General features: G+C 35.9%; 1 protein-coding gene across 1 annotated transcript in view; it reads left to right on the forward strand.

Annotated features, from left to right (window-relative positions):
- LOC129005068 (U4/U6 small nuclear ribonucleoprotein Prp4-like) overlaps positions 1–26978 on the forward strand; it is a 103413-nt gene that overhangs the window by 49826 nt on the left and 26609 nt on the right. Inside the window, exons 5-6 of the mRNA XM_054433859.1 lie at positions 7450–7654; positions 14065–14241. Coding sequence (XP_054289834.1) covers positions 7450–7654; positions 14065–14241 — 382 coding nt within the window. The remainder of the gene's footprint in view (positions 1–7449; positions 7655–14064; positions 14242–26978) is intronic.

The following is a 26978-nucleotide window of genomic DNA, read 5'->3' on the forward strand; positions in this document are numbered from 1 at the left end:
ATCAAGTTTCCGGAGAAGGGATAAAACCCTTACCTGAAAAAGTGAAAGCTCTTGACTGTTACCCCAAACCAAAGACTGCAAAGGAATTAAGAAGATTCACTGGTATGCTAAACTTTTATCGTAGATTCCTACCCCATTCAGCGTCCCAGCAGAGCACACTAAACGACCTTCTGAAAGCCAATCTAAAAGGTAATATGCCTATTAATTGGACTACAGAAAGTGAACAAGCTTTTGAAACTTGTAAAAAAAGCCTCAGTGAAGCAGTTATGTTGTCTCACCCTGCACCGAATGCCTCACTTGCAATCTTTTGCGATTCATCAGACTATGCTGTAGGAAGTGTATTGCAACAAAAGGTAGGACAAAACTGGCAACCACTATCTTTCTTTTCCAAAAAGTTAAGTCTAACTCAACAGAAATACAGTACTTATGACAGAGAACTAACAGCAATTTATCTTGCCATTAAGTATTTCAAACATATGCTAGAAGGAAGACAATTCATAATTTTTACAGATCACAAGCCTCTGACCTTTGCTTTCCGTCAAAAACCTGATAAGTGTTCTCCAAGACAGTTCCGTCACTTGGAATATATTGGACAGTTCTCAACTGACATTCGCCACGTTTCTGGACAAGAAAACGCAGTTGCAGATACCTTCTCTAGGATAGAAGAAGCCACTGCCTCCTTAAACTTCCAGGCTTTGGCAGAGTCTCAAGCTCAGGATGAAGAACTACAACACTATTTAGAAACAGAATCCAACCTAAAGCTCAAGCAAGTGCTGCTACCAGGAACGGAAATCTCACTTTATTGTGATGTATCTACTTCAAACCCCCGTCCTTTTGTCACAAAACAATTTCGAAAAAATGTTTTTTTACAGCTTGCACAACCTGTCTCATCCCGGGATAAAGGCATCCACAAAACTGGTTAGCCAACGTTTTGTTTGGCCTTCAATGAAATCAGACTGTCGTTCTATGGCTCGCTCCTGCCTCTCCTGCCAGAAGTCAAAGATAACACGTCACAGTTCAACCCCAGTTGGTACGTTTGTTCCACCATCTTCTAGATTCGAACACATCCATATTGATCTAGTTGGCCCATTACCTGTTTCGGAAGGTTACAGGTATTGTTTGACTTGTGTTGACAGATTTACACGTTGGCCTGAAGCAGTTCCACTTGAGAACATAGAAGCTGAAACTGTAGCTCGTGCATTATTCACCAACTGGATTTCAAGGTTTGGAACGCCACTGCGCATAACCACAGATCAAGGTCGACAATTTGAATCCTCTCTTTTCCAGCAGCTAACACAGTTAACTGGATCAACACGTCTGCGAACGACTGCCTACCACCCTGCTGCCAATGGACTCGTTGAACGCCTTCATCGACAACTCAAGGCAGCCATAAGGTGTCACACAACAGATTGTTGGACCGAAGTTTTGCCAGTGATACTAATGGGGATCAGAGCTGCGTGGCGCGAAGATATGCAAGCTTCCTCTGCAGAACTCGTTTACGGTCAACCTCTACGACTTCCTGGAGAGTTTATGACGCCCAGCCAAGATGGACATCAATTGGATCCACCAAACTTCGTAAAGAGCTTACGTCAGCACTTCAACAACCTGCGTCCAGTCAGTGGAACTAGACATGGTGCGAAGACGCCATTCGTTTTTAAGGACCTCGCTACATGCACACAAGTCTTTGTGCGGACTGACATCCCCAAGGGAGCTCTCGAACCCCCATACTCTGGCCCTTACCCTACTATCAGCAGAACCACCAAGACTGCCGTTGTGGTGATTAAAGGCTGTAATGTCACGGTATCCATGGATCGACTCAAACCGGCATACTTTTGGTCCGAATACAAGAACGATGGATATGCACCAAATAGGACAGAAAGCAACAAATCCACACAAGCACAAAGCAAGACACAAAGCATGGATGATCCTAATTATACCAAGACAAGTTCATTAAAACCTGCGATTAAGACAAAATCTGGGAGACATGTACGCTTTCCTGTACGATTTCAGGTATCATGATTTACTTCAATTAAATCATTAGCAGGGGGGTACTGTGGTGAGTGCTTCAATACTGTTGAAAACCAGCTGGACAATTATTTGTTTTTTTTATAAAAGTATAACTTTGGTTTTGTTTAAATGAGTTGCTATGGTTACCTAACATTTCATTCCTGGTTTTTATAATCCATACACTTATGTTTTTGTCATGCTTATTAAATTCTATTTTCTATCAGTTTCTTGAATAATTTTATCATAAAAGTAACAAAAATAGTTAAAGAAGAACCTACTTCTTCATTGAGAAATAAAATTGTTTTATTATACTGAGGTCTGCTATTCTGTTTTTGTGTATTTTTACGTCGTGATGAAAAGTATCGTTCACAACTCGTACCGAAAGTTATTATCCGGCACTTGCTCCATTATTCCCGTCCTCGGCTTCGCCTCGTACGTGAAAATAGCTCTCACATACTCGGCTTCGCCTCGCACGTGAAATTGGGGTTTCATGTGTTCGGCTTCGCCTCACACAAAAACTTAGCGCGCGACGGAAAATGCCACTTTCGGTCCTAGTAATGAAATATACTATTTCCTTCCACCATGGGTTGATAGGGCAATGCTTGTGGAATCTTAATTATTTCCTATATCCATGAATAATTTCTTTTTACAATGAAATATTCACAGTAAAATGTTATTACAGCATATCACAAATATTAAAACAGACTCAGTATAATAGATTATAAACCTATTATACTGAGCCTCTACCTATTAATCTGCCCCGTGGGCTTTCCAAAATCAGAGGTGAGAGATTTAAAAGTAAATATTGATTGATGGTATCCATGGTAACAAAGTACAAACCTACAAAGTTTAAAAATGTAAACAAGCAGAACTAACTGTCAAATTAATTTTGATTTCACAATTCCACACAGCTGGTTCAAACATTTATTTAACTGCACGAATTTTAGAACAGAGAGGGTAAAGATCATATTTAAAATAATTATGTCACCAGCCTGAATGTAAACATTATTTAACATTACTTAAATGGAGCTGTCAAGCCATATGTTAATGTCATTTCATTATAATAGGATTCTTTCACATCATTTGTACACAATTTTACATATGTTGCCATTTAAAAATTTTCATTTACAAGGCTACCAACTTTAAAAAAAAATTAAAATCATAGAAAAAATATTAAGTTTTTTAAATGTTGACTTGTTGTATATCAAATTAAAGCTGAACCTACGAGGATTAAGAATTTTGAAACAGATCGAAAATAAGTTTAGTGGTTTTCAAGATACAGGGTATTCTGTAAGTATCAATATTTTCTATAAAAATGGCCGCCATTTTGAAACGGACAAAGATAAATGAGTTCTATTTTCACTAAATTGTTTGTCTAGTCTAGAGCTTTAAAATGATGGATAATATGACATATGTTTACATTTGAAAACTCGATTCGAACCCATGACCCCCAGTTTCTTGAACACCCTGTATTTTTAAAATGATAAAAATATTTTTACGTTGTTCCTTGGGTATGAATTAGTGGGGAAAATTTTTGTTTCATCTCTGTATGTCAAGCCATTCGTCTGTAATCTGTTTAGGACAGCTTTGAAGACTCACCCTGTAGAATAGATGACATTTTGTTCCCATCTCCTTTATTGAGTGGTGACGATATGACAGATCACATCGTCACATTATACTTCACTGTCACCTCAACAGAAGATTTCTTCTAAAAATTTGTAAATGGGCTCGATATGTTACAGGGTCAACACAATGGTTCCGTCATTTTTTTATTTCATACAAATTTGTGTGTATATGTGATTTTCCTCTCAGAACACTGGCTAGAAGAGGACATAATAAAATTATTTTCCTCATAATCCTATCTATGCCTTCTCCTACAACAGAATCTATCTATATATTAATAGGCAAGCATGTTTCTTTAAAACTTTTTTTCTCAGCTCGTGTGCATCACAGCGAAAATCTGCGCATACCGTTAGAAAGATATTTTTCTGTAGGTGTGCAGAATCCCTTTAAAAATTAAAATAGGCTCAAATATAAGCACAAAAAATAAATTTGAAATTAAAAAAGTTACATGGGCTTTATGGGTTGCCATGCTGGTGACGAAATAATAACAAAATATAAACAGAAAATCAAAACAAATTGAAGAAATTACAATCACATGTTTTATTTACAGCGTGGGGTGAAAATAGAGAAGCCTGTAACCTTTGAATTACAACTAGACATTCCATCCCAATTTGGAAGTTGTTGCCAGTTTTAATTAAATTTGTCGTAGTTGATATGAGCTACCAATAGATTGCACTGATTTCTGTGAATACACAAGGTTTTTTACTAAGTCAAACTTATGCAATGACTTATTATGAGCTATAACAACTGTTATGAGCCATCAACTTTGTCAGCAACACAAAATTAGGTAGAAATTATAATTTTAGACACGCATTCTGTGTCTGGCTCACACAACTACATGTTTTTAAATTAAAAAATAGCAACAGCTGGTCCATATAGATGGGATATCTACTTCAGTACCTATCCAATAGTCAATGAATGTAAATTACATATTTTTGGTCAAGTTTTCGACCACTGGACGACCACTAGTAAACATAAATACCCCCACCGCAGCAAACCTGCAGACTAAGCAAATTTCCATTTGCCTGATTTAAAATGTCTTTTTCAAGAGTTGTTAGCCTCCGGATTACGTTTGAATATTTATAATGGTTTAAATACCTGCATTCAGTAATCCAAAATGTTGCTTGTGGCAACTATAGTTTCAATTCACCACCCAGGCGCGTCACCTGTCTCGTGTCTCTGAGTACTCGGTATTAGCGAATTTCCCATATAGGGAATAAGCTATTACCGTAGTACTCATGGTAAGACCTGGACGCGGGACCGATTTTTTTTTCGTTTTGAGGTCCTTAGAGGCCAAAAACACCATCCTTTCAAATTCATATATATATATATATATATATATATATATATATATATATATATGTCCGTCAGCACGATAACTCGAGCAAAAATGATCAGATTTTGATGAAATTTGGTACAATTGTGTAAACGTACGTTTATTCGAACGAGTTCGCGATCCAGCATGATCGGACCATGGGAACGGGGGTTTACGGGGGGTTTTATGGGGTAAAAATAGGTTTTTCCCATTTTTGACCAAAAAAACATAAAATTTAGCAATTTCGTTCCAAACCATTTTGTGGATCTTAAAAAAACAAATAATTTAGTATATTGAAGCGTTATTATGCGCCTAATGGTTACGGAGAAAATTCCAAAAAATTGTAAATTTTAAATTCCCATGTTATTCTTATGGAGAATAAGTAATCTGTTGTAGTTTGCTTGTTTGTGAACATATTTTGATCAAATTTGGAAAATGTTTTTATTTCTTACTAACTATTCACATTTTACAAAAAAAAACAGTTTTACCCTCCCTGATGCAGCAAACCTAAGTACTTGTTAACTAATTCTATTTAAATCAAGAATAAATGTTATATTTTTAAGTAGACATTTCAGTTTAAATCCAATCAGTCAAATGGAAATTCGCTTAGTCTGCAGGTTTGCTGCGGCGGGGGTATTTTTAATGTTAAATGTCCGTCTTTCAATATGCGTATTCGTGTTCCATGTACTTAGTTTTTAAATGACGACCTTCATATACAGAGATGAATAACGACGCCGTGTATGGCCTGAAGATGATTCCCTGTGAATTGAAACTATAGTTGCCACAAGCAACATTTTGGATTACTGAATGCAGGTATTTAAACCATTAAAATGTCTCCTTAAAAATATCACATTTATTCCCTTTTTAAATAGCATTAATTAGTTTAACGGGTACTTAGGTTTGCTGTAACACAAGAGTAAAACAGTCTCTTTTTGTAAATTGTTAATAGTTTAGTATGAAATAAATGCATTTTCCAAATTTGATCAAAATATGTTCATTAACTAACACGTTCAGTGCTGACTACATCAATTGATGTAGTCGCGCCACAAGCTCTCCTATCGGCATACATCAATTGATGTAGTTGCGCAACCAGCACTACATTAGTTCAATATGAGCTAATTGCCATTGCCGGGGAACGTTAAAATTTAAAATCGTTGCTAGCCTGTAGCTTAGAATGTGAGCTTTGTTTTGGTGTAGGTTGGTACTCAAATTTCCAGTAAAATCCCGTCTGACAATGCTTTTGTCCCGGTGTCGGGGATTTTCTCTCTTCAAGCCACATTACAAAGACACTGACACTGATCCAGGCAGTGCTGCTACCGTAGGGTGTTTCAGGGAACTACGTCCACTCTCGGGGTAACGTAGTACAATCACCGCTACTCTTTTGTTTCCAATTGCGTTTGCTGTTACGGTGCCGTGCCGGAATGCCTACTGCACTTAATGTGTTAACAAGCAAACTACAACAGTTTACTTATCCTCCATAAGAATAACATTGGAATTTTACATTTTTTCAAACTTTTTTATTTTCCCTGTAACCATTAGGCGCATTATAACGCTTCAATATACTAAATTATTTGTGTTTTTTTTTTAAGCTCTACAAAATGGTTTTGAAAGAAATTGTTATATTTTATGTTTTTAGGGTAAAAAAAATGGGTAAAACCAATTTTTACCCCATAAAAACCCCCCCTAAACCCCTGTTTCCATAGTCCAATCATGCTGGTTCGCAAACTCGTTACAATAAATATACATAATTTTTGTAATTTGTCTTTGTACCAAATTTCATCAAAAACGGATCATTTTTGCTCAAGTTATCTTGCTAACGGACTTTACATATATGAATTTAAATGGATGGTGTTTTTGGCCTCTAGGGACCTCAAAACAAAAAAGTAAATTTGTCTCGGGTCCAGGTCTTACCATGAGTACTACGGTAATATAGCTTATTCCCTATGGGAAATTCGCTAAAAAGTGAATACTTGTACATTCTTATTTGTACATAAATTTAACTCAAGGTTGTGTGATATTGATAATAGTACAATGATTCTGTCACTAATTAATTGGATCTTGAAGTGTCATCAGTTTTGTAGATAGTTTAAAACCACAGGTTTTTTTATCATTTGTGTATTGGTAGTCCATTGGAATTTTAAAGGAATTTGGATTTTTAAATAATTATAACTTATTGGATCAACTACAATGTTATGATAGGACGTGATTTCAACCCCATTTTTTTGTATTACTAAAAGCAAAATAAATGTAATAAACTCGTTAAATCCATTCTTACAGTGAATTTTTTTCATTTAATTAATAGTCCAACTAGAGGTAAAAACTGCCTAGACAGTGTGTTTGTTAACCACAAATCTGCTAAGCCCTCTTTTTTAAGTTTGTTAGATATCCTCAAAGGTGGCCAGCTTGAGAAGCCATAAAAAACACACAGTAACCCGGCTGCCTTCATTCTTGAATATGTCACATTTACTCTACATAAATATTAATGTTGGAGTTTTGTGTTGAAGAGTATTCTTTGCCGAGAGCTCAACACAGACTAAAGGCAGCTCAAGAAGAAGCTGGACTCCCAGAAGCAACTGTGACAGCAAGGAAGCAAGAACTGCAAAAGTTTATCACATCACTGACTATTTATTGTAGTCAGATCGGTGATACAAGACCTTTGTCTTATTGCAGCTTTAGTCCAGACTCGACCATGCTAGCAACATCTTCTTGGTCAGTATCAGAAACCTCTGTATTGCCTTATCCTCCAATGTTTATCTTAAACTTGCTGTCCATCATTTTTGTGAGACTGATAGTTAACACAAAGGTCTAATTAAGTCTTTTTATTCTTATTATGATGTTTAATAAATTTAAAAATAATTATAGTGTTCCTGAATCATTGATGGTAATGTTAATACAACTGATTTACATTTACAGTATTGTCTTTAATTTCCCATTAGCTCTGTTAATTTTCCACAATGTAGCACCTTTAAAATATTCAAAATTTTTCTTTGAATATTTACAGAAGTTATGGTTATTAATGACTTTTACATTTTCCAAATACTGTAGCCCCTTACTAAATTTGTCCATAGAAAAGATCCATATCCATAGTATAAGTTTGTACTGCTGTATGGTGCGATCTTTATGCAGTGGCGGATTTACCTACGGCGCCGCCCCTAGGCCCGTTCGGCCGGCCGCCCCTTTGTGTTCCGCGATTGAGGAAAGGTTTCAGCGTAAAAGCAATATTAAACTTCCCCTTGGCATGCTTATTAATGCATTTTCCAGGAAAAACATAGTCACTATATGAGTAGGGCCTACTTTATATTAAAGTTGTATTAATAGGTTTTAAGAAAAACATATATTTTGTTGTTGAGACAAGAATATGAATATGAATAGCCTAAATTAATCGCCGAACGCATTGCCGTTCTTGACTAAATTCAATTCAAATGTATTCAGCTTGAATTGGTTTTGTTTTGGTTTTTCTTATAATTTCTATGAAATTATTAATACATATACAAATGCTGCGCCTTCCTCACGTTTTTAACGAATAGCTGCATTTTTTCCCTTCATAACTCCCTAATGTTAATACACCATTTTAAAGATAGATAAATAAGGAAGTTTTTTAGTTAGTTGAATATTAGAATATCAAACATTTTACTGACTTTCTTTAGCTATAAAATTTAAACGGAATTTTTAATAAAAATCAATTTTACATTTGAAGCTATTTGCAAACCATTGTATGAAGAGTTGTTACTTTGGTATCTATATCTATCTATATATTAATAGGCAAGCATGTTTCTTTAAAACCTTTTTTCTCAGCTCGTGTGTATCGTAGGGAAAATCTACGCATACCGTTAGAAAGCTATTTTCCTGTAGGTGTGCAGAATCCCTTTATAAATTAAAATAGGCTCAAAAATAAGCACAAAAATGAATTTGAAATTTTAAAAAATTAACATGGGTCTTATGGGTTGCTATGGTGATGACAAAATAACAACACAATATAAACAGAAAATCAAAAGAAATGGAAGACATTCCAATCACACGTTTTATTTACAGTGTGGGATGAAAATAGATAAGTTTGTACAATACATACTTTTGGTGGATTTTTCGACCACGGGGCGTGCTCTCGTACTTATTTAATACGCAAGCAGTTTTTTTGTGACAATTACTCCTCCGAAACTACTGAACCGATTGACATGTTTTTGGTGTCATTGGAAAGAGCGTAACGTGAAGTTGTGCAGGAAACTTTCTTTTTAGGGAAATAATTAGAGAGTGAGGCCCTGGAGCCCTTTCAAGTTTCGTATTTCTCCATAAGGATAACATAGGAGATAATTTTTATTTACAGAAACATATGATTGTTACTTGAACATAGTCAAAGTCTACTACATAATAATTGCTGTGTATTATGACTTTTAATGTATACCACATTTCAATCAAGGATTGTATACCTTAAAGTTAATAATAATGGATCTTACAACTTTATTATAATGCTGGGAATAGTAAAATTTAGTTGAGAATAAGTTACCATGATTTAGAAAACTTTACTATAACAATTTATGTATTTAAAATCACAAATCTTTGACATTCATTTGAAACAAAACAGCTGATCGACAAATCAAACAAATCATCTACTTCATGTGAATAATGTTGTTACACAAACATAGGTTTTTTTAACCAATAACTTGATTCTGTTTTACTTGTGGGTGTATTTTGGGTTTGCAGTTATGAAAGCACCAAGCCAAGTAACTTAAGCACTTTAATTAAAGAGCAGCACTGTTCTTCACAGACCAATTTCAATCATGAGCAACTATATTATGATATGTTGTTTTAAGTAAGGCTACATCTTTTAATAGGTTACACATATTCATTACGGAAAACTTTGACGAGGGTAATCTTCCTGAAGACTAAAATCGTAGTGTTCATGGAAGTGCTTTTGTGGTTAAAATATTATATTTTTAGTGTTTATTTTTAAAAGTGTTTTCTTCAAGCAGAATTTTTATGACCCTCAAAATATGCTACATAGGGCTATTGGTTTGATATGATAAATTGTTTTGTTAAATGCGTTTTTAAAAATCTTTAAAAAATAACTACCCTATAACATATTTGAACTTGAACATTTATTAATTTACTAAATATAATACACATACAGCTAGAAAATTGCTGATCTGCTTCTCTTCTAAGGCTGTATTATTACTGTAATAAATATTTGATGTCGAGTCAATTTATAACAAGATGAATTTTTTTTCTAAATTCATATGTTATTTTGCGGGGCATTGAGCCGCACAGGTTCACTAGTTGTGTTTAATTTGCAGTAAATTTAACCCTCTTTCAAATGATACCAGTTTTAATATCTTTCAAACGTGGGTTTGGCTTATAACGTCAAATTAACAGTGAAAAGTCCTGTTATTTGAAAAAATCACAAATGACGCCATAACAGCTAAACGGTAAAGGTCAGACCAGAGTTTATATACATTTACTGGTTCCTTTTGATGATTAGAATAAGCTGTTAAAATTAATGCATTCAGTAGTGACTCACCCTGTATATATTTGAATTTAGGTGTTCACGTAATAGGGCTGCTGATTATATTAAATACAGTAGTAAAAGTACAACAGAGAACCCTAAAAATTATATTTCTAGTAGATATATATATTCTAGTTAGTTATATATATTATATACAGGGTCTTTTTAAAAGAATGCCGGGATTTTAAATGATAATTGCTTGGGTAATATTCAAGGCAACTAAACGCTTTATACGTAAAATTGAAACTAAAATAACTAAGATTTGTTTCTCCTGTAGCAAGGGAGGAAATTTTGACCTTGACATGCGCAAAACAGGTGCGTGGTGGTAGGCCAATATTGTGACCCATACGCCAGTCGTTAGTATGACGTTTACGGCACAACGGAAGACACAAATTGTAATCTGAGGCTTTTAAATCTACCACTTGCACGTCTGTTTCACAATTATCATTACTTTTAATTTCAATAGCAACGTTCGAACCATTCAACCATTATCTTTGTATTTTTCTGTATCAGAGATTTCAACTGTATTGACAGTTTGAACTTTAACACTATCATTGTCTGTCGTATTAGTTATCGCACTCGTACTTGGGTTAACAGAAAACTCGTCGTGTTTGCTTTCATTTTCTTGTTGACTATTTTCATTTACTTGTTCTTTTAGCGAATTTCCCTATAGGGAAGTAGCTATTACCGTAGGTCTCATGGTAACACTTAGGCCCGGGACCGATTTATACTTTTTCATTTTGATGTCCCCAGAGGCTAAAAACACCATTCGTTCAAATTTGTATATATGTATATATGTATATATATAGATTTATATATATATATATATATATCATACTAATATTATAAATGTGAAAGTTTGTTTGTTTATTTATTTGTTTGTTTGTTTGTTTGTTTGAAGTTCAATCATGCATTAACTACTGGTCGGATTGCAATGAAATTTGGTATGATGATAGCTCACATTCCCGATCAACATATAGACATATTCTTACCTCAAAAATCCTTTCGGGCTCCGCCCCAGCGGCTCTAGAGTTTCCCATGTTAACCTTATGAGTATTCATATTTAAAAGGAATTAAATAATTTTGCCAGCTGTTTCAACTACACAATTTGTTTCTATGATATTCAATAGCATTAAAAGGTTATACGGTTTACCAACAGGGTTCAGCACCATTAGTTCTTTATACATTTATGACAACAGCTAATTTGAACCAAGCAGCAACAGAAACCTGAGTGTGAGAACTTTACTTCTTTCTATTGTTCAGGTAAAGTGGTAGAACATTATGGCTATGGTAGATGTTCTATATACTATAGTATATACCGTAGATTATAGTAAACCAAATTTTCTCAAAACGTTTCCTCTAACTACAATAAGCATTGTATACGAACCCCGTACAAAGAACGGGTATTTGTTTTGAGAAATGTTGATTGCACGAGTACATCCCGCTATGCGCATTTACAAAGTACAAGCAAATGGTCAGGATGGCCAGTTTCACTACAAAGGTAACATAATTAATGTTGAACAAGATATTAATGAAATAGCATCTGTCTTACCTACACTGCCCGAAAACTTTTAAGTCATCATTGTCCAACGTCAAGGCGTCTTTGGCCATATCGATTTCAAAGTTCGACGTGAAAAACTACATCAAGCACTTATTTGGCTGAAGGCAAATAACCCATTCTATTTTGACATAACCATTAGTGATGAAGCGCTACACCAACTACCAGTCAATGATTTTGTTCACATGAGAGTACCGTGTGTACGTGAAAACCAAGAAAGTCCTGATGAAATCGAAGAAGACCAAGTTGAAGAAACATCGGTGCCTATGATTGCGCAGTCTCGTCAAAGGGATCAAGTTCAGAGACTAATGTGGCCGACCGGAACACTGTTGAAAGGGAACACATTGTAGGTTGTAGCCATTGGCAATCTTTAAATAATGCTTCGCTCATTTATGCGTCTAAAGTGTAACGGCAGACCACCCTAGTATATATATATATATGTGTGTCCGTGAACACGATAACTTGAGTAATTTTTATCCGATTTTGATGAAATTTGGTTTAAAGGTGTAAGGCGGGATAAACTTGAATGAGTTCGCGATCCAGCATGATCGGACCATGGGAACAGGGTTTTATGGGGTAAAAATTGGTTTTTCTCACTTTTGACCCTCAAAACACAAAATTTCCCAATTTTCCTCTAAACCTTCTTAAAGAGCTTAAAAAAAAAAAAACAATTCAGTATATCAAAGTGTTTTTGTACGGTTATTGGTTGCGGAGAAAACTAAAAAAAATGGTCAATTTAAAATTCCCATGTTATTCTTATGGAGAATATTGTAAAATGTTGTAGTTTGCTTGTTTATGGACATCTTTTGATCAAACTTGGCAAATATATTCATTTTATACTAAGCAATAATTATTTTACTTAAAACACACACTTTATTAGTTTCCTTGTAGCAGCAAACCTAGGTACTCGTTAAACCTAATGTTATTTAAATAGATCAATTGAAAATCAATTCAGCCAAATGGAGATTCGCTAAGCCGGCAGGTTTGCTGCGGCGGAGGTATTTACAAAAATAACTCTCCACTTTTTTCACAGATTTTAAAAGGGAAGTCTCTCTCTCACGCTTTTCCTTTGACTGTTTGCGGAATGCTGCTCCATTTAACTTTTTTAGTTTTTCACTCATTATTGTTATTTTCTTCATGCATATTTACGAAATTAAAATTACTAAAAAAGAAAAAAAATCAAAAGCGGTTAGGCTACTCACAAAATTAGTTTTTTCTTTTAAATTGAATAAATACCGGTAGGGCCTTTTATTAATAAATTTTACATTTTAGATTAAATTACATTAATTAATTATTAATTATTATTACATTAATTTGATTAAATTATTTAGATTATATATTGTTCTGCCAAAACAAAAATAATTTTAACTGACCTTTTCACGATTTTAACTGATTAGATTCCACGAATCCATTCAGTTATTTGTTATGGGCCTACTATTATACTTTATGCATTTAAATTAACTAGAGGACCCAATCTGCTCCGCAGAGTTAAAATAAATAGCAGTTACCCATGGGCTTCACCCGCTTGACTTGTATTGTGCTCGCTACTGCTACTCGCAGTCTATATTATGTCTGCATCTGCACGTCGGGACATGAACGTGAGTCATCTTTACCGATAGATAATCACCTGGCGCCCGCCGCCACGCACGCTGCCCGTAGTCGCGCCGCCCGTCACGTTACCCGCTGCCTGCCGCGGCCAGGCGCCCTTAAACGGCACGTTGCCTAGCGTGCCTTACGGTAAATCCGCCACTGTCTTTATGTTCTTATCTGTATGGTCCATTTTTCTCTCTCTAGGCGTTACTTACAAATTTGCGCCGTACAAACCTCAGATTTTCTGTATTTCTGACCCCTAGTTTAGAACTACAGTAGTTCAGTTTAGATCCACACTATAGTGTTAAAACTATCACTCGAGTCCAATTTTTCTTACTAACAGGACATAATAAGTGTCCTGTTGTTTGTTAACAGGACACTTAACATAAATTATGTAAAGTGAAACATTATTTGTTTAATGTTTGGAATCCATGTTGATGGTTTGTACATTCACTCACTTGGTTTTATTTTCAGGAGTGGACTTTGCAAATTATGGTCAGTGCCAGATTGTCAGCAAGTACGCACACTAAAAGGTCACACTTGTAATGTCGGCGCCATTGTCTTTCACCCAAAGGTCGGACTGCAGGATACTGTCTGTGGTCTTGCCTCATGTGCTGTTGATGGATCTGTCAAGCTTTGGACTCTAGAGAGGTCAGTCAAATAAGTGTCTTATCTTATCACAAAATGTGAAATAGGGGTGAGTTTTAGGTTAGCTCCTATGACAAGAGTCTTACCATAGATAAAACATACTCCCTTAGTAGATTTTTCATCCTTATGGAACAGCTGAAGACAATTTTATTGTTAGTTCTGTACGGTATATGTAGAGGTCGTGTTTTGTTTACAATTTGTTTCCCGTTATTACAGTAATTTAAAACCTCGTTTAACTAAATAATACGATCTAATCAAAACAATAACTTGTCGCCTAGTTATATAACCAAACAGTAAAGCACAAATCAAGAAATTAACCCTTAAATAATAGGAACAAAATTTCGTTGACACTAGCGCCCAGTGTCACCTTACATGAACTAGACACGAAAAACGTGCTTAAAAATTTACTATGGGATGAGAAGTCTACTTGTGTTGGTTAGTCTATGGTCTTACTTAACTCTTTGTTGTGAAATTTGTTTATAATTTTTTGGTGACAGGGCCTCTTTCATAATAAATTACAAACTAATATTATTAGTAAATCAGCTGATCGCTTAATGCAAATCTAATGGAAATTACAAGTTAAAACTTGTAACTTTATTATGAAGTAGTTTATTATAAAACAGGCCCCAGATGTTGAGTTTGTTAATGCCAATATGTCTCTCAACACTGATTGACAAAAATGTCCATATTTAATTAAAATAAAAGACAAATAATACCCCCGCAGCAGCAAACCTGCCGTCTAAGTGAATTTCCATTTGGCTGAATTGAATTTCAATTGATCTATTTAAATAACATTATGTGAAGAAACTATCTAATTAATCAAATGAACATTTTTGGAACAGTATTTTATCTAGTAATTTCAACAACTCATCTCAAAACAAAAGGTAAATAATCTATCTATATATTAATAGGCAAGCATGTTTCTTTAAAACCTTTTTTCTCAGCTCGTGTTCATCGTAGGGAAAATCTACGCATACCGTTAGAAAGCTATTTTCCTGTAGGTGTGCAGAATCCCTTTATAAATTCAAATAGGCTCAAAGATAAGCACAAAAAATTAGTTTAAAAATTTGAAAAAATGAACATGGATTTTATGGGTTGCTATGCTGGTTACGAAATAACAACTAAATATAAACAGAAAATCAAAACAAATGGAAGAAACTCAAATCACATGTTTTATTTACAGTGTGGGGTGAAAATAGAGAAGTCTGTACATTAAGTATTTTTGGTCGAGTTTCGACCACTGGACGACCTCTCGTAACAATAAATAATCAGTTCATCTGGTCTTTTAAATATAAAACATATGGTTAATTAATAACACCACATCTCTCTTTGTCACACATCTTTTTTTAATCATATCGTTTTGGTCTTCTTAGGATTCTCTGACTTCTTCGATAAGAGTCGTGGTTTAGTTGATCAGGTACACGAGGGATTGTATTAGGCTGATCAATATGTATTCTTTCTTCTAATGGCAATAGTGTTAGATGCCATCGATTTCTTCTAAGCCGTCTTCCATTATTTAGTGTTACCCAATATGATCGGGGATACATATCTGATTTTGATAAGATTTCTCCTTTACATTTCAGGTCTCTAATCCAGACCTTATCCCCTTTTTCCAGAGGTTTTAGTTCACAAGCTCGTTTCCTGTTGTCAAAATTCCTCTTCATTCTCTCTTTTATGCGTTTGTCGTTTTGTTGAAAACCAATCAAATCATTAGTATTGACCTTTTCAAAATCTTTCAATGATGGGAGATTTGACCTCAATTTTCTCCCATAAAGCAGCTCTGCTGGAGACAGTCCCGATTCTTACTTTGTTGTGTGGTAAACTAATAACCCTAGATTTGGATCTTTATTTTTCAACAATATTCTTTTAGCTATTGACACTGCGTTCTCAGCACCACCGTTTGCCTGAGGAAAGTACGGACTGGTGGTAGTTGCTTCAAACCCATACTCTTTTGCAAAATCCTTGAACTCTTGCGATGTGAGTTGAGTTCCGCCATCAGTCCAAATCTTGTATGGAATTCCATGTCTTGCAAAAATGTTCTTTAACTTTCCTACAACCAAATTGGAGGCCAGAACACTGAGTTCAACTGATTCAATAAATCTTGAATAATAGTCTTGAACCGCCAAGAACCACTTTCTATTACACATAAATAGATCTGCGGAAAGATAATCCCAAGGACCTTTTGGTAGTTCTGTGGGCATCAAAGGCTCTTTGTTCACTTGACGGTGTTCAAGACACACAAGACAGTTTTCTACTTCAGACTTGACATCTCTCGAACAGCCCGGCCACCAGACGGATTCTTTTGCTCTTGAACGACATTTCACTATACCTAAATTGCCTTCGTGAATTTTGCTTAAAATTTCTGTCCGTAAGCTTCTAGGTATGAACATTCGTCTTCCTTTTACTATCAAACCATCTTCCAAAACAAGTTCATCTCTATATTTCCAAAATATTGAGTTCTTATGCCAATTATTCTCCAAAATTGACGACAAGATTTCTCGACTCTCGGGATCATTACCTTGAGCTTGTTTAATTTCTTCTAGCCGTTTATCTGAACACGGGAAAGTTTCTACAATGCTCCTGATGAATAGCGCATCGTCTACAGTCAGTTCATAGATTCTGTCTTTGACAAAGTCTTCTTTGATGTTTCCAGGACTTCGAGATAAACAATCTGCTGTGAAGTTTTCTTTCCCAGGTAGATAAGTTGTCTTATAATCAAAGACTATTCTAAATCTTTGAAGTCTAGACGAAAACTCTGAAATAGGCTTTGACCCTAGAATTTCTACTAATGGTTTGTGGTCTGTGTACACTTGAAATTGCTTTCCCAAAATATACATTGAAAACTTTTCACATGCCCAAGTCACGCTTAATGCTTCCTTTTCTATTTGCGCATAGCGTGTTTCAACATCAGTCAAACTTCTGGATGCATATGCTACTGGTCTCCACACCTCACCGTGCAGCTGCTCCATTACCGCCCCAATACCATATGAAGATGCATCTGCAGTAATTCTAGTCTCAGCATTACTTTTGTAAGGAGCCAACACTGGGGATTTTGTCATTGCATCTTTTAACAATTTGAATGCCTTGTCCTAGGATTCCCCCCATACCCACAAACTTTGTTTCTTCAATAGACAGTGTAAAGGTGCTGTCATTTCTACTAGGTTTGGTACAAATTTCGAAATTTCATTAGTTGATTCACCATTCCTAAAAACTGTCTCAGCTCTGAAACACAAGTTGGCTCCTTCATAGAAGAAATTGCCTTAATCTTTTCTGGATCTGGGCTTATACCATCTTGAGTAATTAAATGCCCAGGAATGTTACACTTGTGAGACCAAATAAACACTTGTTTTTAGCGAATTTCCCATATAGGGAATAAGCTATTACCGTAGTACTCTTAGTAAGACCTGGACGCAGGACCGATTTTTTTTTCGTTTTGAGGTCCCTAGAGGCCAAAAACACCATCCGTTCAAATTCATATATATATATATACAGTATATATATATATATTTATATATTTATATATATATACTAGCTGACCCGGCGAACTTCGTATCGCCTAAGTTATAGGTTTCCCCTAAGACAGACCGATGGAAAGAAAGTACCGTTACGTTTAATTTTCAAGATGATCTCGTTCGCATCGCTCAATCACGTCCTGGTTGAAGTTCGTTCGCTACGCTCACTCACCTTTGGGTTGGAGCTCGTTCGCTACGCTCACTCACCTTTAGGTTGGAGCTCGTTCGCTGCGCTCACTTGCCTTCAGGTTAGCTCGTTCACTACGCTCACTCGCCTCCAGGTTGAAGTTCGTTCGCTACGCTCACTCAAATTTTGGTTGCAAATTAGCTGTTGTCATAAATGTAAAAGAAATAATAGTGCTGCACCCTGTTGGTAATCCTTGTAACTTTAATGCTATTGAACATCATAGAACAGAACCAACTTGTTTAATTGAAACAGCTAAGTTAAGATTCATTAATTCCATTTCTCATAAGGTTAACATGGGAAACTCCAGAGCCACTGGGGCGGAGCCCTTTTAAGAATTTCGAAACGGGAAATAGTTTACGTCCGATTCGCATACCTACAGAATTTACACACCAAATTTCATAACGATCGGTGAAGTCGTTCCGGAGGAGTTTGCAGACAAACACTGTGACACGAGAATTTTATATATTAGACACACACACACCATCCGTTCAAATTCATATATATTTATGTATAAATATACAGGGTGATCAACTCAAGGAGGCCACCATTGGGATATCGGAAACGGTAAGAATTAGAGAAAACTTTAAATGGGGGACATTCCTTTATTTTTTGTGGCAGTTAAAAATATGAATTTATTTTTTCGAAATTCAGCCGCCATTTGCCAAAATGGCGGCCAACTTTGAAATTTCTTATAGAACACCCTATATTTTATGATGTTTTCGAATAGAACAGGCAATTTAAAAACTTTTTTATTCTTGACATTTTTTCGATAAACCCACTCGTTTAGAAGTTACAGCCTATGGAAAAATGACTTCCGGTGTACATTTTACATCATGTAGCTCCTAAAGAAGTGGGTTTATAGCGAAAATGCGAAAAGTAAATAAGTCAAATAAGTCTTAAAATTGCATCCACATTCCAAAAAGACCATAAAATACACAGTTTTTCACTTTTCAAGTTTGCCGCCATTTTGGAAAATGGCCGCCATTTTTGAAATAATAGAATTAATAGTTTTAACAAATTTTATGGTATTGTATGGTATCTTGGTATTGTTTGATAGGCAATTAAAGATGCTAAAAAAAAGTATTCTTGACATTTTTTCATAGAATTAGCCGTTTTCGAGTTATTTAAGTTAGAAAAATTCAAACGGCCGCCATTTTGAAATTTACAATCGGAAAAACTTTATTATTTTTTCTATAATAGGTCTTGTGTATGGTAACATGTTTACCAAGTTTCATTATCATCGAATAAAAAACTTCACAGATAAAAATATTTTTGTATAAAAAACAAAATGGCGGATATCTGGGTAAATATGCATTTTCGGACATACCTTCCCATTAACTTTTTTCTTCCTTCTAGTATGGGGATCCATTTCCCAAAGTCCTGAAACGTTTTTTATGGACACCCTGTATATATATGTGTGTGTCCGTCAGCACGATAACTCAAGCAAAAATGATCCGATTTTGATGAAATTTGGTATAAACGTGTAAACCTACATTTATTCTAACGAGATAGCGATCCAGCATGATCGGACTATTGGAACGGGGGCTTACGGGGGGTTTTATGGGGTAAAAATAGGTTTTTCCCATGTTTTACCCAAAAAACATAAAATTTAGCAATTTCTTTCCAAACCATTTTGTAGAGCTTATAAAAACAAATAATTTAGTATATTGAAGCGTTATAATGCGCCTAATGGTTACGGAGAAAATCCAAAAAAATTTTAAATTTAAAATTCCCATGTTATTCTTATGGAGAATAAGTAAACTGTTGTAGTTTACTTGTTTGTGAACATATTTTGATCAAATTTGGAAAATGTTTTTATTTCTGACTAACTATTCACATTTTACAAAAAAAACAGTTTTACCCTCCCTGATGCAGCAAACCTAAGTACTTGTTAAACTAATTCTATTTAAATCAAGAATAAATGTTATATATTTTTAAGTAGACATTTCAGTGTAAATCCAATCAGTCAAATGGAAATTCGCTTAGTCTGCAGGTCTGCTGCGGCGGGGGTATTATTAAGAGTCACTCCGTGTTCTGTCAATCTTTCAATCACAAGCTTTTCTAGTATCGTGTTCCTCTTCTGTATTCCCTACAACCAATATGTCGTCAGCCTGGTTAATCACTCCTGGAATGACTGCTAATATCTGACTTATCCTCTTTTGGAATACCTCTGGGCCAGAACAAATTTCAAATGGTAGCCTTTTGAAATAATACCTTCCAAATGGAGTAATGAAAGTTGTTAACTTGTATGAACTTTCATCAAGAGGTATTTGCCAAAATCCATTAGCTGCGTCCAGTTTACTGAAATATTTACCTCCTCCAATCTTAGCCAAGGATTCTTCTACTGATGGTAGTTGTAAATGTTCTCTTTGCACATAAGTATTCAGTTTTGTGTAATCTACACATAGCCTTATTCTACCATCTACACGAGGCACTACTACAATGGGTGAACACCATTCTGTTGGTTCTGATATGGCTTCAATTACACCTTCTTTTATCATTTTATCTAGCTCTTCTCTTACTGGTTTGTATAGAGATACAGCCACTCTTCTGGGGGACATTACTGCATAAGGTTGAGCGTTTTCTTGTAGTTTAATCTTGTATGTTCTATTTAGACTGCCGATCCCATTGAACACCTTTGGGCATAACTGTTCAACTTCATCTTTATCAATTACATTGACAATAAAGGTTATCAGACCTAAACTAAGTAGTGCATTTCGGCTTAGCAACGGAGAATTTTGTTTACCTAGCACGTACAAATCTTCTGATAGTACTCGGTCATTATATTTAAGAAGAACCTTAGCTACTCCCAGAATGTTGAGCCTATTTTTGCCTGGTCCATACAATACACGATCACAACCTTGTAATTGGAGACCGAGGGATCGAGCCTGATGTTCTCCAGTGACTGATACATCGGCCCCTGTATCCATTTTAAACCAAACTTTATGTTCATTTATTTCTATTTCAACTACAGGGCATTTTTTGCCGTACTTCATTACCTGAATTTCACCCAAACAAAAATTTGAAGTGTCATTTCCGTTGTTGTCCTCAACTTCTTGTATTGTTTTCTGTCCTTGTTTTATACAACACTTAGCAAAATGTCCCTTCTCACCACATCTAAAACACTCAACTTTATGTGCTGGGCACTCCCTATACTTATGATATAGGTTACATTTGTTACATCTCAACTTGGATCTGATAGAACCTACTTCAGGGCCGATTTACCGAATAGGCACGGTAGGCACGTGCCTAGGGCGCGAGGCAATTGGCTTTTTGGGGGGCGCCAAAAATTTGGAAAATAAAAAAAATTGGTGGATGTTTGCATGCATGCGATTGCGGTAAACTGTCTAATAATCCCTCGCCGCCGTGTAGACATCGTAATCGTCTCCCGCGTTTGCGGCGAGATTCTTACTATTTTCAGCGGTCAGGTCGTTTAGACATAATTATCGTCTTCCATGATCGAAGTAATATATGAGCATATCCGGCGGTCGTGAGGAGATTATCATCGTCTACCGCGAATGAGGCAAAATTCTGATCTTTTCCCGCGGTCGTAAGGACATTATCTTCGTCTTGCGCGATCGTGGTCAAATTCTGACCACCCCTCGCGGCTGTGAAGACATCATTATATTGTCCCCCGCGGTCGTTTGAACATATTAATCGCCTCCCACGATTGTAAAAAAATGGTAATCATCTCCCTCGGTCTTGTGGAGATCATCATCCTCTTCCGCAAATTATGCAAAGTACTGAGCTTTTCCCGAGATCGTGTGGCCATTATCATCGCCTTCCGTGATCGCGGCAATATTCTGATCATCCCTCGTGGCCATGTAGAAATCATTATTGTATCTCCTGCGGTCCTGTGGACATATGGAGATCATCGTCTTCCGTGAATGAGGCAAAATTCTGATTTTTTCCCGCGGTCATGTGGACATTATCATTGTCTTGCGCGATCGTGGCATAATTCCGATTGTCCCTCGCGGCCGTGTAAATCATTATTGTACCTCCCGCGGTCCTGTAGACATTGTAGCCGTCTCCCGCGGTCGTGTATACATGGCAATCGTCTCCCGCGATTGCAGCAAAATGTTAATCATGTTCCGTAGTTGTGTGGAGATCATCATCGTCTTCCGCGATCGCGGTAAAATTCTTGCTGTTTCGCGCGTTCGTGTGGACATTATCATCGTCTTCCGTGATCGTGGCAATATTCTGAATATCTAGCGGCCGAGTGTAGACATTATCGTCTCCCGCGGTCACGGAAACTGTTGTCATGCGCGATCACGGTAATTTGAAAACTCCAGGTAGAAATACAAAATTTGCACATAATTCCCGGTTCATAAAATTCCCGCATGATTCCCGGATTTCCCGGTCGGTGGACACCCTTTTATATATATTGCAAAGGGGCGCTACTATTAGTTGTGCCTAGGGCGCTGACAGGGTCAAAAACGGGCCTGACCTACTTTACTGCTACAGGCTCCTACTACCTCATCTTGACTAATTGAATTTGATATGTCGCCTACTCGATCTCTTACTACATTTTGCTGTTTCAAAATAGACTCGGATTGCCGAACTTTGTTGATAGCCTTCCTTAAAGTTAGTGAATCGTCCATTTGTAGAGTCTCTGAAAGTTTTAGATTATTGACTCCAATTACAATCAAATCACGTAACAGGAAGAGTCCTTTAAATTTCCGAATTCACACGTTTCAGCTAATTTATAATGGTCTTTATAAAAGAATCTACTGTTTCATCGGCCCCTTGTCTTCTCTTAAGAAACTTGGCACGTACATATACAATGTTACATTTGACTTTTAAGGAATCACTGAAACTTTTAATAACTTGTTCATACTGAAGATTATTCTCATCAAAAATACCAACAGTACGGAAAAGATCCTCACCTTTGTCACCTAGAGTATACAAGAGCATACTAATTTGTTGACTGTCTGGCTTGAAGCAAAGCTCTGAAGCAATCCTGTACCTCTCAAACCTTTTCATCCAACGAGGCCATAAGGCAGGATTTTGAAAATCAAAAGCTTCTGGTGGAGAAATTTGAGTCTGCATACCTGCAACTGTAGTAACCCTCGAAGCTTCAGTTGAGGTTTTATCTCTTACACCGTTCTTTGAACAAACCTGATTCCTAGGCTTGGACTCATCTTCACTTGATTCAAGATCAAATTCCTTTTGTAAGTAATCTCTCTTCTTCAAATTTCTTTTAGATGTTCTTTTATTTCGGCTTCCCATATTTCTTTCAACCTGACACCATGTGAAGAAACTATCTAATTAATCAAAATGAACATTTTTGGAACAGTATTTTATCTAGTAATTTCAACAACTCGTCTCAAAACAAAAGGTAAATAATAACAATAAATAATCAGTTCATCTGGACTTTTAAATATAAAACATAATTAATAACACCACACATTAGGTTTAACGAGTACCTAGGTTTGCTGCTACAAGGAAACTAATAAAGTGTGTGTTTTAAGTAAAATAATTATTGCTTAGTATTAAATGAATATATTTGCTAAGTTTGATCAAAAGATATCCATAAACAAGCAAACTACAACATTTTACAATATTCTCTATAAGAGTAACATGGGAATTTTAAATTTACCATTTTTTTAGTTTTCTCCGTAACCAATAACCGTAAAAAACACTTTGATATACTGAATTGTTTTTTTTTTAAGCTCTTTAAGAAGGTTTAGAGAAAAATTGGTAAATTTTATGTTTTGAGGGTCAAAAGTGAGAAAAACCAATTTTTACCCCATAAAACCCTGTTCCCATGGTCCGATCATGCTGGATCGCGAACTCATTCAAGTTTATCCCGCCTAACACCTTCAAACCAAAATTCATAAAAATCGGATAAAAATTACTCAAGTTATCGTGTTCACGGACACATATATATATGTATATATATAAATCTATATATATATATATACATGTATAAAAATTTGAACGAATGATGTTTTTGGCCTCTGGGGACATCAAAATGAAAAAGTAAATCGGTCCCGGGCCTTAGTCTTACCATGAGACCTACGGTAATAGCTACTTCCCTATAGGGAAATTCGCTAAAATGAAAAATCTGTGTCCTCCTTTTTTCCTCGTATAATAAGAAGCAAAAGAATGTTGTTTGCAATTATTCCTATCAAGCAAATTAATGTCGTCAACTTCTACAAGAGCCGGACACCATTTATTTAAAGTGAGCCCCCTGTACTGGCCAAGTACATAAGTAAGCCAAATATATAAATCAAGATCGGTGCATGAAGTACAAAAATTCTTATCTTAATTTAGAATCAGAATCAAAATCTCTTTATGGTCATTTGTCAACATTAGAAGTACACAGTTACAATTGTAACAAGTAAATAATTACAGCTCGTGACATCTAAGCTGGCACTTGGCCGATGGCTAATAGTACCTTTTTCAAAAACATTATGTCCCGTCATGCGGGTTGCATCAACTGTCCTCGCGACACATATGAAGGCGCTCAAGTACAATACAAGGGGAGTCAACCCCGTGAGGCAGCGGAAATGTTTGCAGTCCGGTCTTTTCCCTACCTCCACCCTCCTCCCGCCTACACTGTCCTCGCCAGGCCAAGTGCCAGCTTAGGTGTCACAAGCTGTACCTAGTAATCCAGTGAATAGAGGTATGTTTTTTACAAACGGTCCAAATTTTGTATATGTTGTCTAGGATGGTAAATAGGAGATTAAAATGCAAAATGCCCAAGTTCCCCCCTCCGCGCCCGCCGTCATATTGGAAATATGGGGGGAAATCGGTGCTTTCTCGAGATTTTCACCCATATATCTCAGTCTTTATTTATTTATTTATTTTCCAACGGCTGACGCCAATACGTAGAAGATTTGGCCAGGAGTCAAAACATAAACGTCAATCTTGTTGCTTTTCCCTCTATGCAAGCAGGACATTTGTCCGTTGAATATGGAAGGCCCAACTTAACAAGTATTTATGACTTTTTATGTGACCAAGTCTTTTATGCCATAGGTCATCAGCTGTGGTGACATTACATTCATAGGTATTTACTACGGGTTTAAGGCTAAACATCCCAGGTTTAGTTCCAAATTCTGCCACCACGTCGCAGCACCAAAATGGAGTCATTTTGTGTTGGTGTTTATTGGTGGAATTTTCATCCGATTTGCATTTTGAAAACTGATTTGTGAACGGGATAAGATAACAATTCACGCCATTGAAGATAAATTTGAATTAAGTTGCTGGTAAAAAAAATTATGGTAAAATAATTGTGTTACAAAATAAAAAATGAAAATTGCAGGTAGTCATTTTAAAGACAATAATTTTTAATTAATTTTACTTTTTAAATTTTTAAAATCGCTTGGCTGGTTCAGTTGGTATTGTTGTTTAAACATTTACAGTAATTATAACAAACGCGAGAGAGACATGAAGCAGGTGCAGGACAGGGCCGCTGTGACTCATTCCAAGGTCACACTCACATTTGCTACCCCTCCCCACTACAACAAGACTGGGGTGTTGCTTGTACACCGGTGGATGACGGTTTCCCGCGCTTCAATACACGAACAAATACAGAATTGAATTAGGGGTTTTGCTACGCTTTAACCAAAACAAATTGCAAACAAAATAATTATTTAAAAGTTTTGATAGTGTCATCAAATTTTTAATTTTAAGATAATCGTATTTAGGCCTAATCATACTGTAAAATTGGTGTAAATCCTTTGGCAAATAAATAAATCTATATAAATAAAATTACAGTTTTATCTGTACATTGCTTAGAATCATGCAGGTTTTGATTATTTTTACGTTTCATAACATAAGAAAGCCGAAACGAGTCTTATCTCAATTTCTGTCTGTCTGTTTGTCTATTCTGTGCCAAAATGTCATTTTGCGCGGCCTACTCCTAGAAAACTAAAGTTCCAATCAAGGTTCTAATAATTTTTCCGTATTTACTGGATTGATGAGAGTGTCTTTGGCTATAAAAACATGGCCTCGCTTCCTTGAAAACAAGATAACGAACCATCAAAAACCCAATTTGGTTCAAATTTTGTCAAATTTTCTCCCAATGTTTACTATTACATTTTATGAAATAACGATCAGCTGTTTGGATTAGTTCTCACTTCTAGCTGTCACTGATATGTTTACATTAAAAGTTGTTTACAAATACCGCAACCATTTCCGATCAAGTTTTGTTAGCACATCCGGCACATCCAAACCAAGTTAGATTAAAAACGTTGTGCGGCCTTGGTTGTGCCTTACTGTCACTGGTGCATCTGGAACTGCAGTCGTTGGACGATCGTCGTCGCACGATTATCGCTCGGCGATAATCGTTGCAGTAGGCATTATCACTGGTGCGATTATTATACAATCGTTCAGTTAAAATTCTTGACTGTTGCCGAGTTGAAGTAGGGATAGGGAATCACTGTATTAGTTTATAGGTTTTAACAAAATACTATTCATTTATTTGCTGGTTGAAGATCTAGAAGATGGAAAATTTTTGGAAGTGATAAGTGTTCAAAGACTTAGCACACATTCGTATAATTACAAAACGAACAGAAGAGGGGTACTTCAAAATATTAATAAACAATAATTTCCAAGCTGATGGGAGAATGTTATCTGAGTTCTTCAGACTTTAAAAATCTCAGTTTAAGTTTTTGTATAGTTTGATCAATGAGCATTTTTACTTTAAAACTACATTCCCTATCAAATCACAGGAGATGAGAAGTTTGCTCTTACGTTAAGGTAGGATAGTTTATTTATAAACGTTAGATTTTTTTACTAAGCTAATAAACTAATACAATGCTTTGGTATTAGGTTTTCCTTTTTCAGAATAAAACATGTTCATTATAAAAAATAGTAATACCCCAGTAGCAAACCTGTGTACTCGTGGACTTTCCAATTCATTTATGTGTGTCTTAATACTACCACATAAAGTCACTAACCAAGTATCATCAAATGCATTAACAATTAACCGGTAAGCTATATATAACATTTTAATTATCCTACTAATATTATAAATGAGAAAGTTTGGATGTATGCAGGGCCGGAACAAGGGGGGGGCAGAGGGGGCGGTTGCC

This window comes from Macrosteles quadrilineatus, unplaced genomic scaffold, assembly GCF_028750875.1.
Source record: "Macrosteles quadrilineatus isolate MER2022 unplaced genomic scaffold, UCM_ALF_1.0 Scaffold_15__1_contigs__length_3749704, whole genome shotgun sequence".
NCBI lineage: Eukaryota > Metazoa > Arthropoda > Insecta > Hemiptera > Cicadellidae > Macrosteles > Macrosteles quadrilineatus.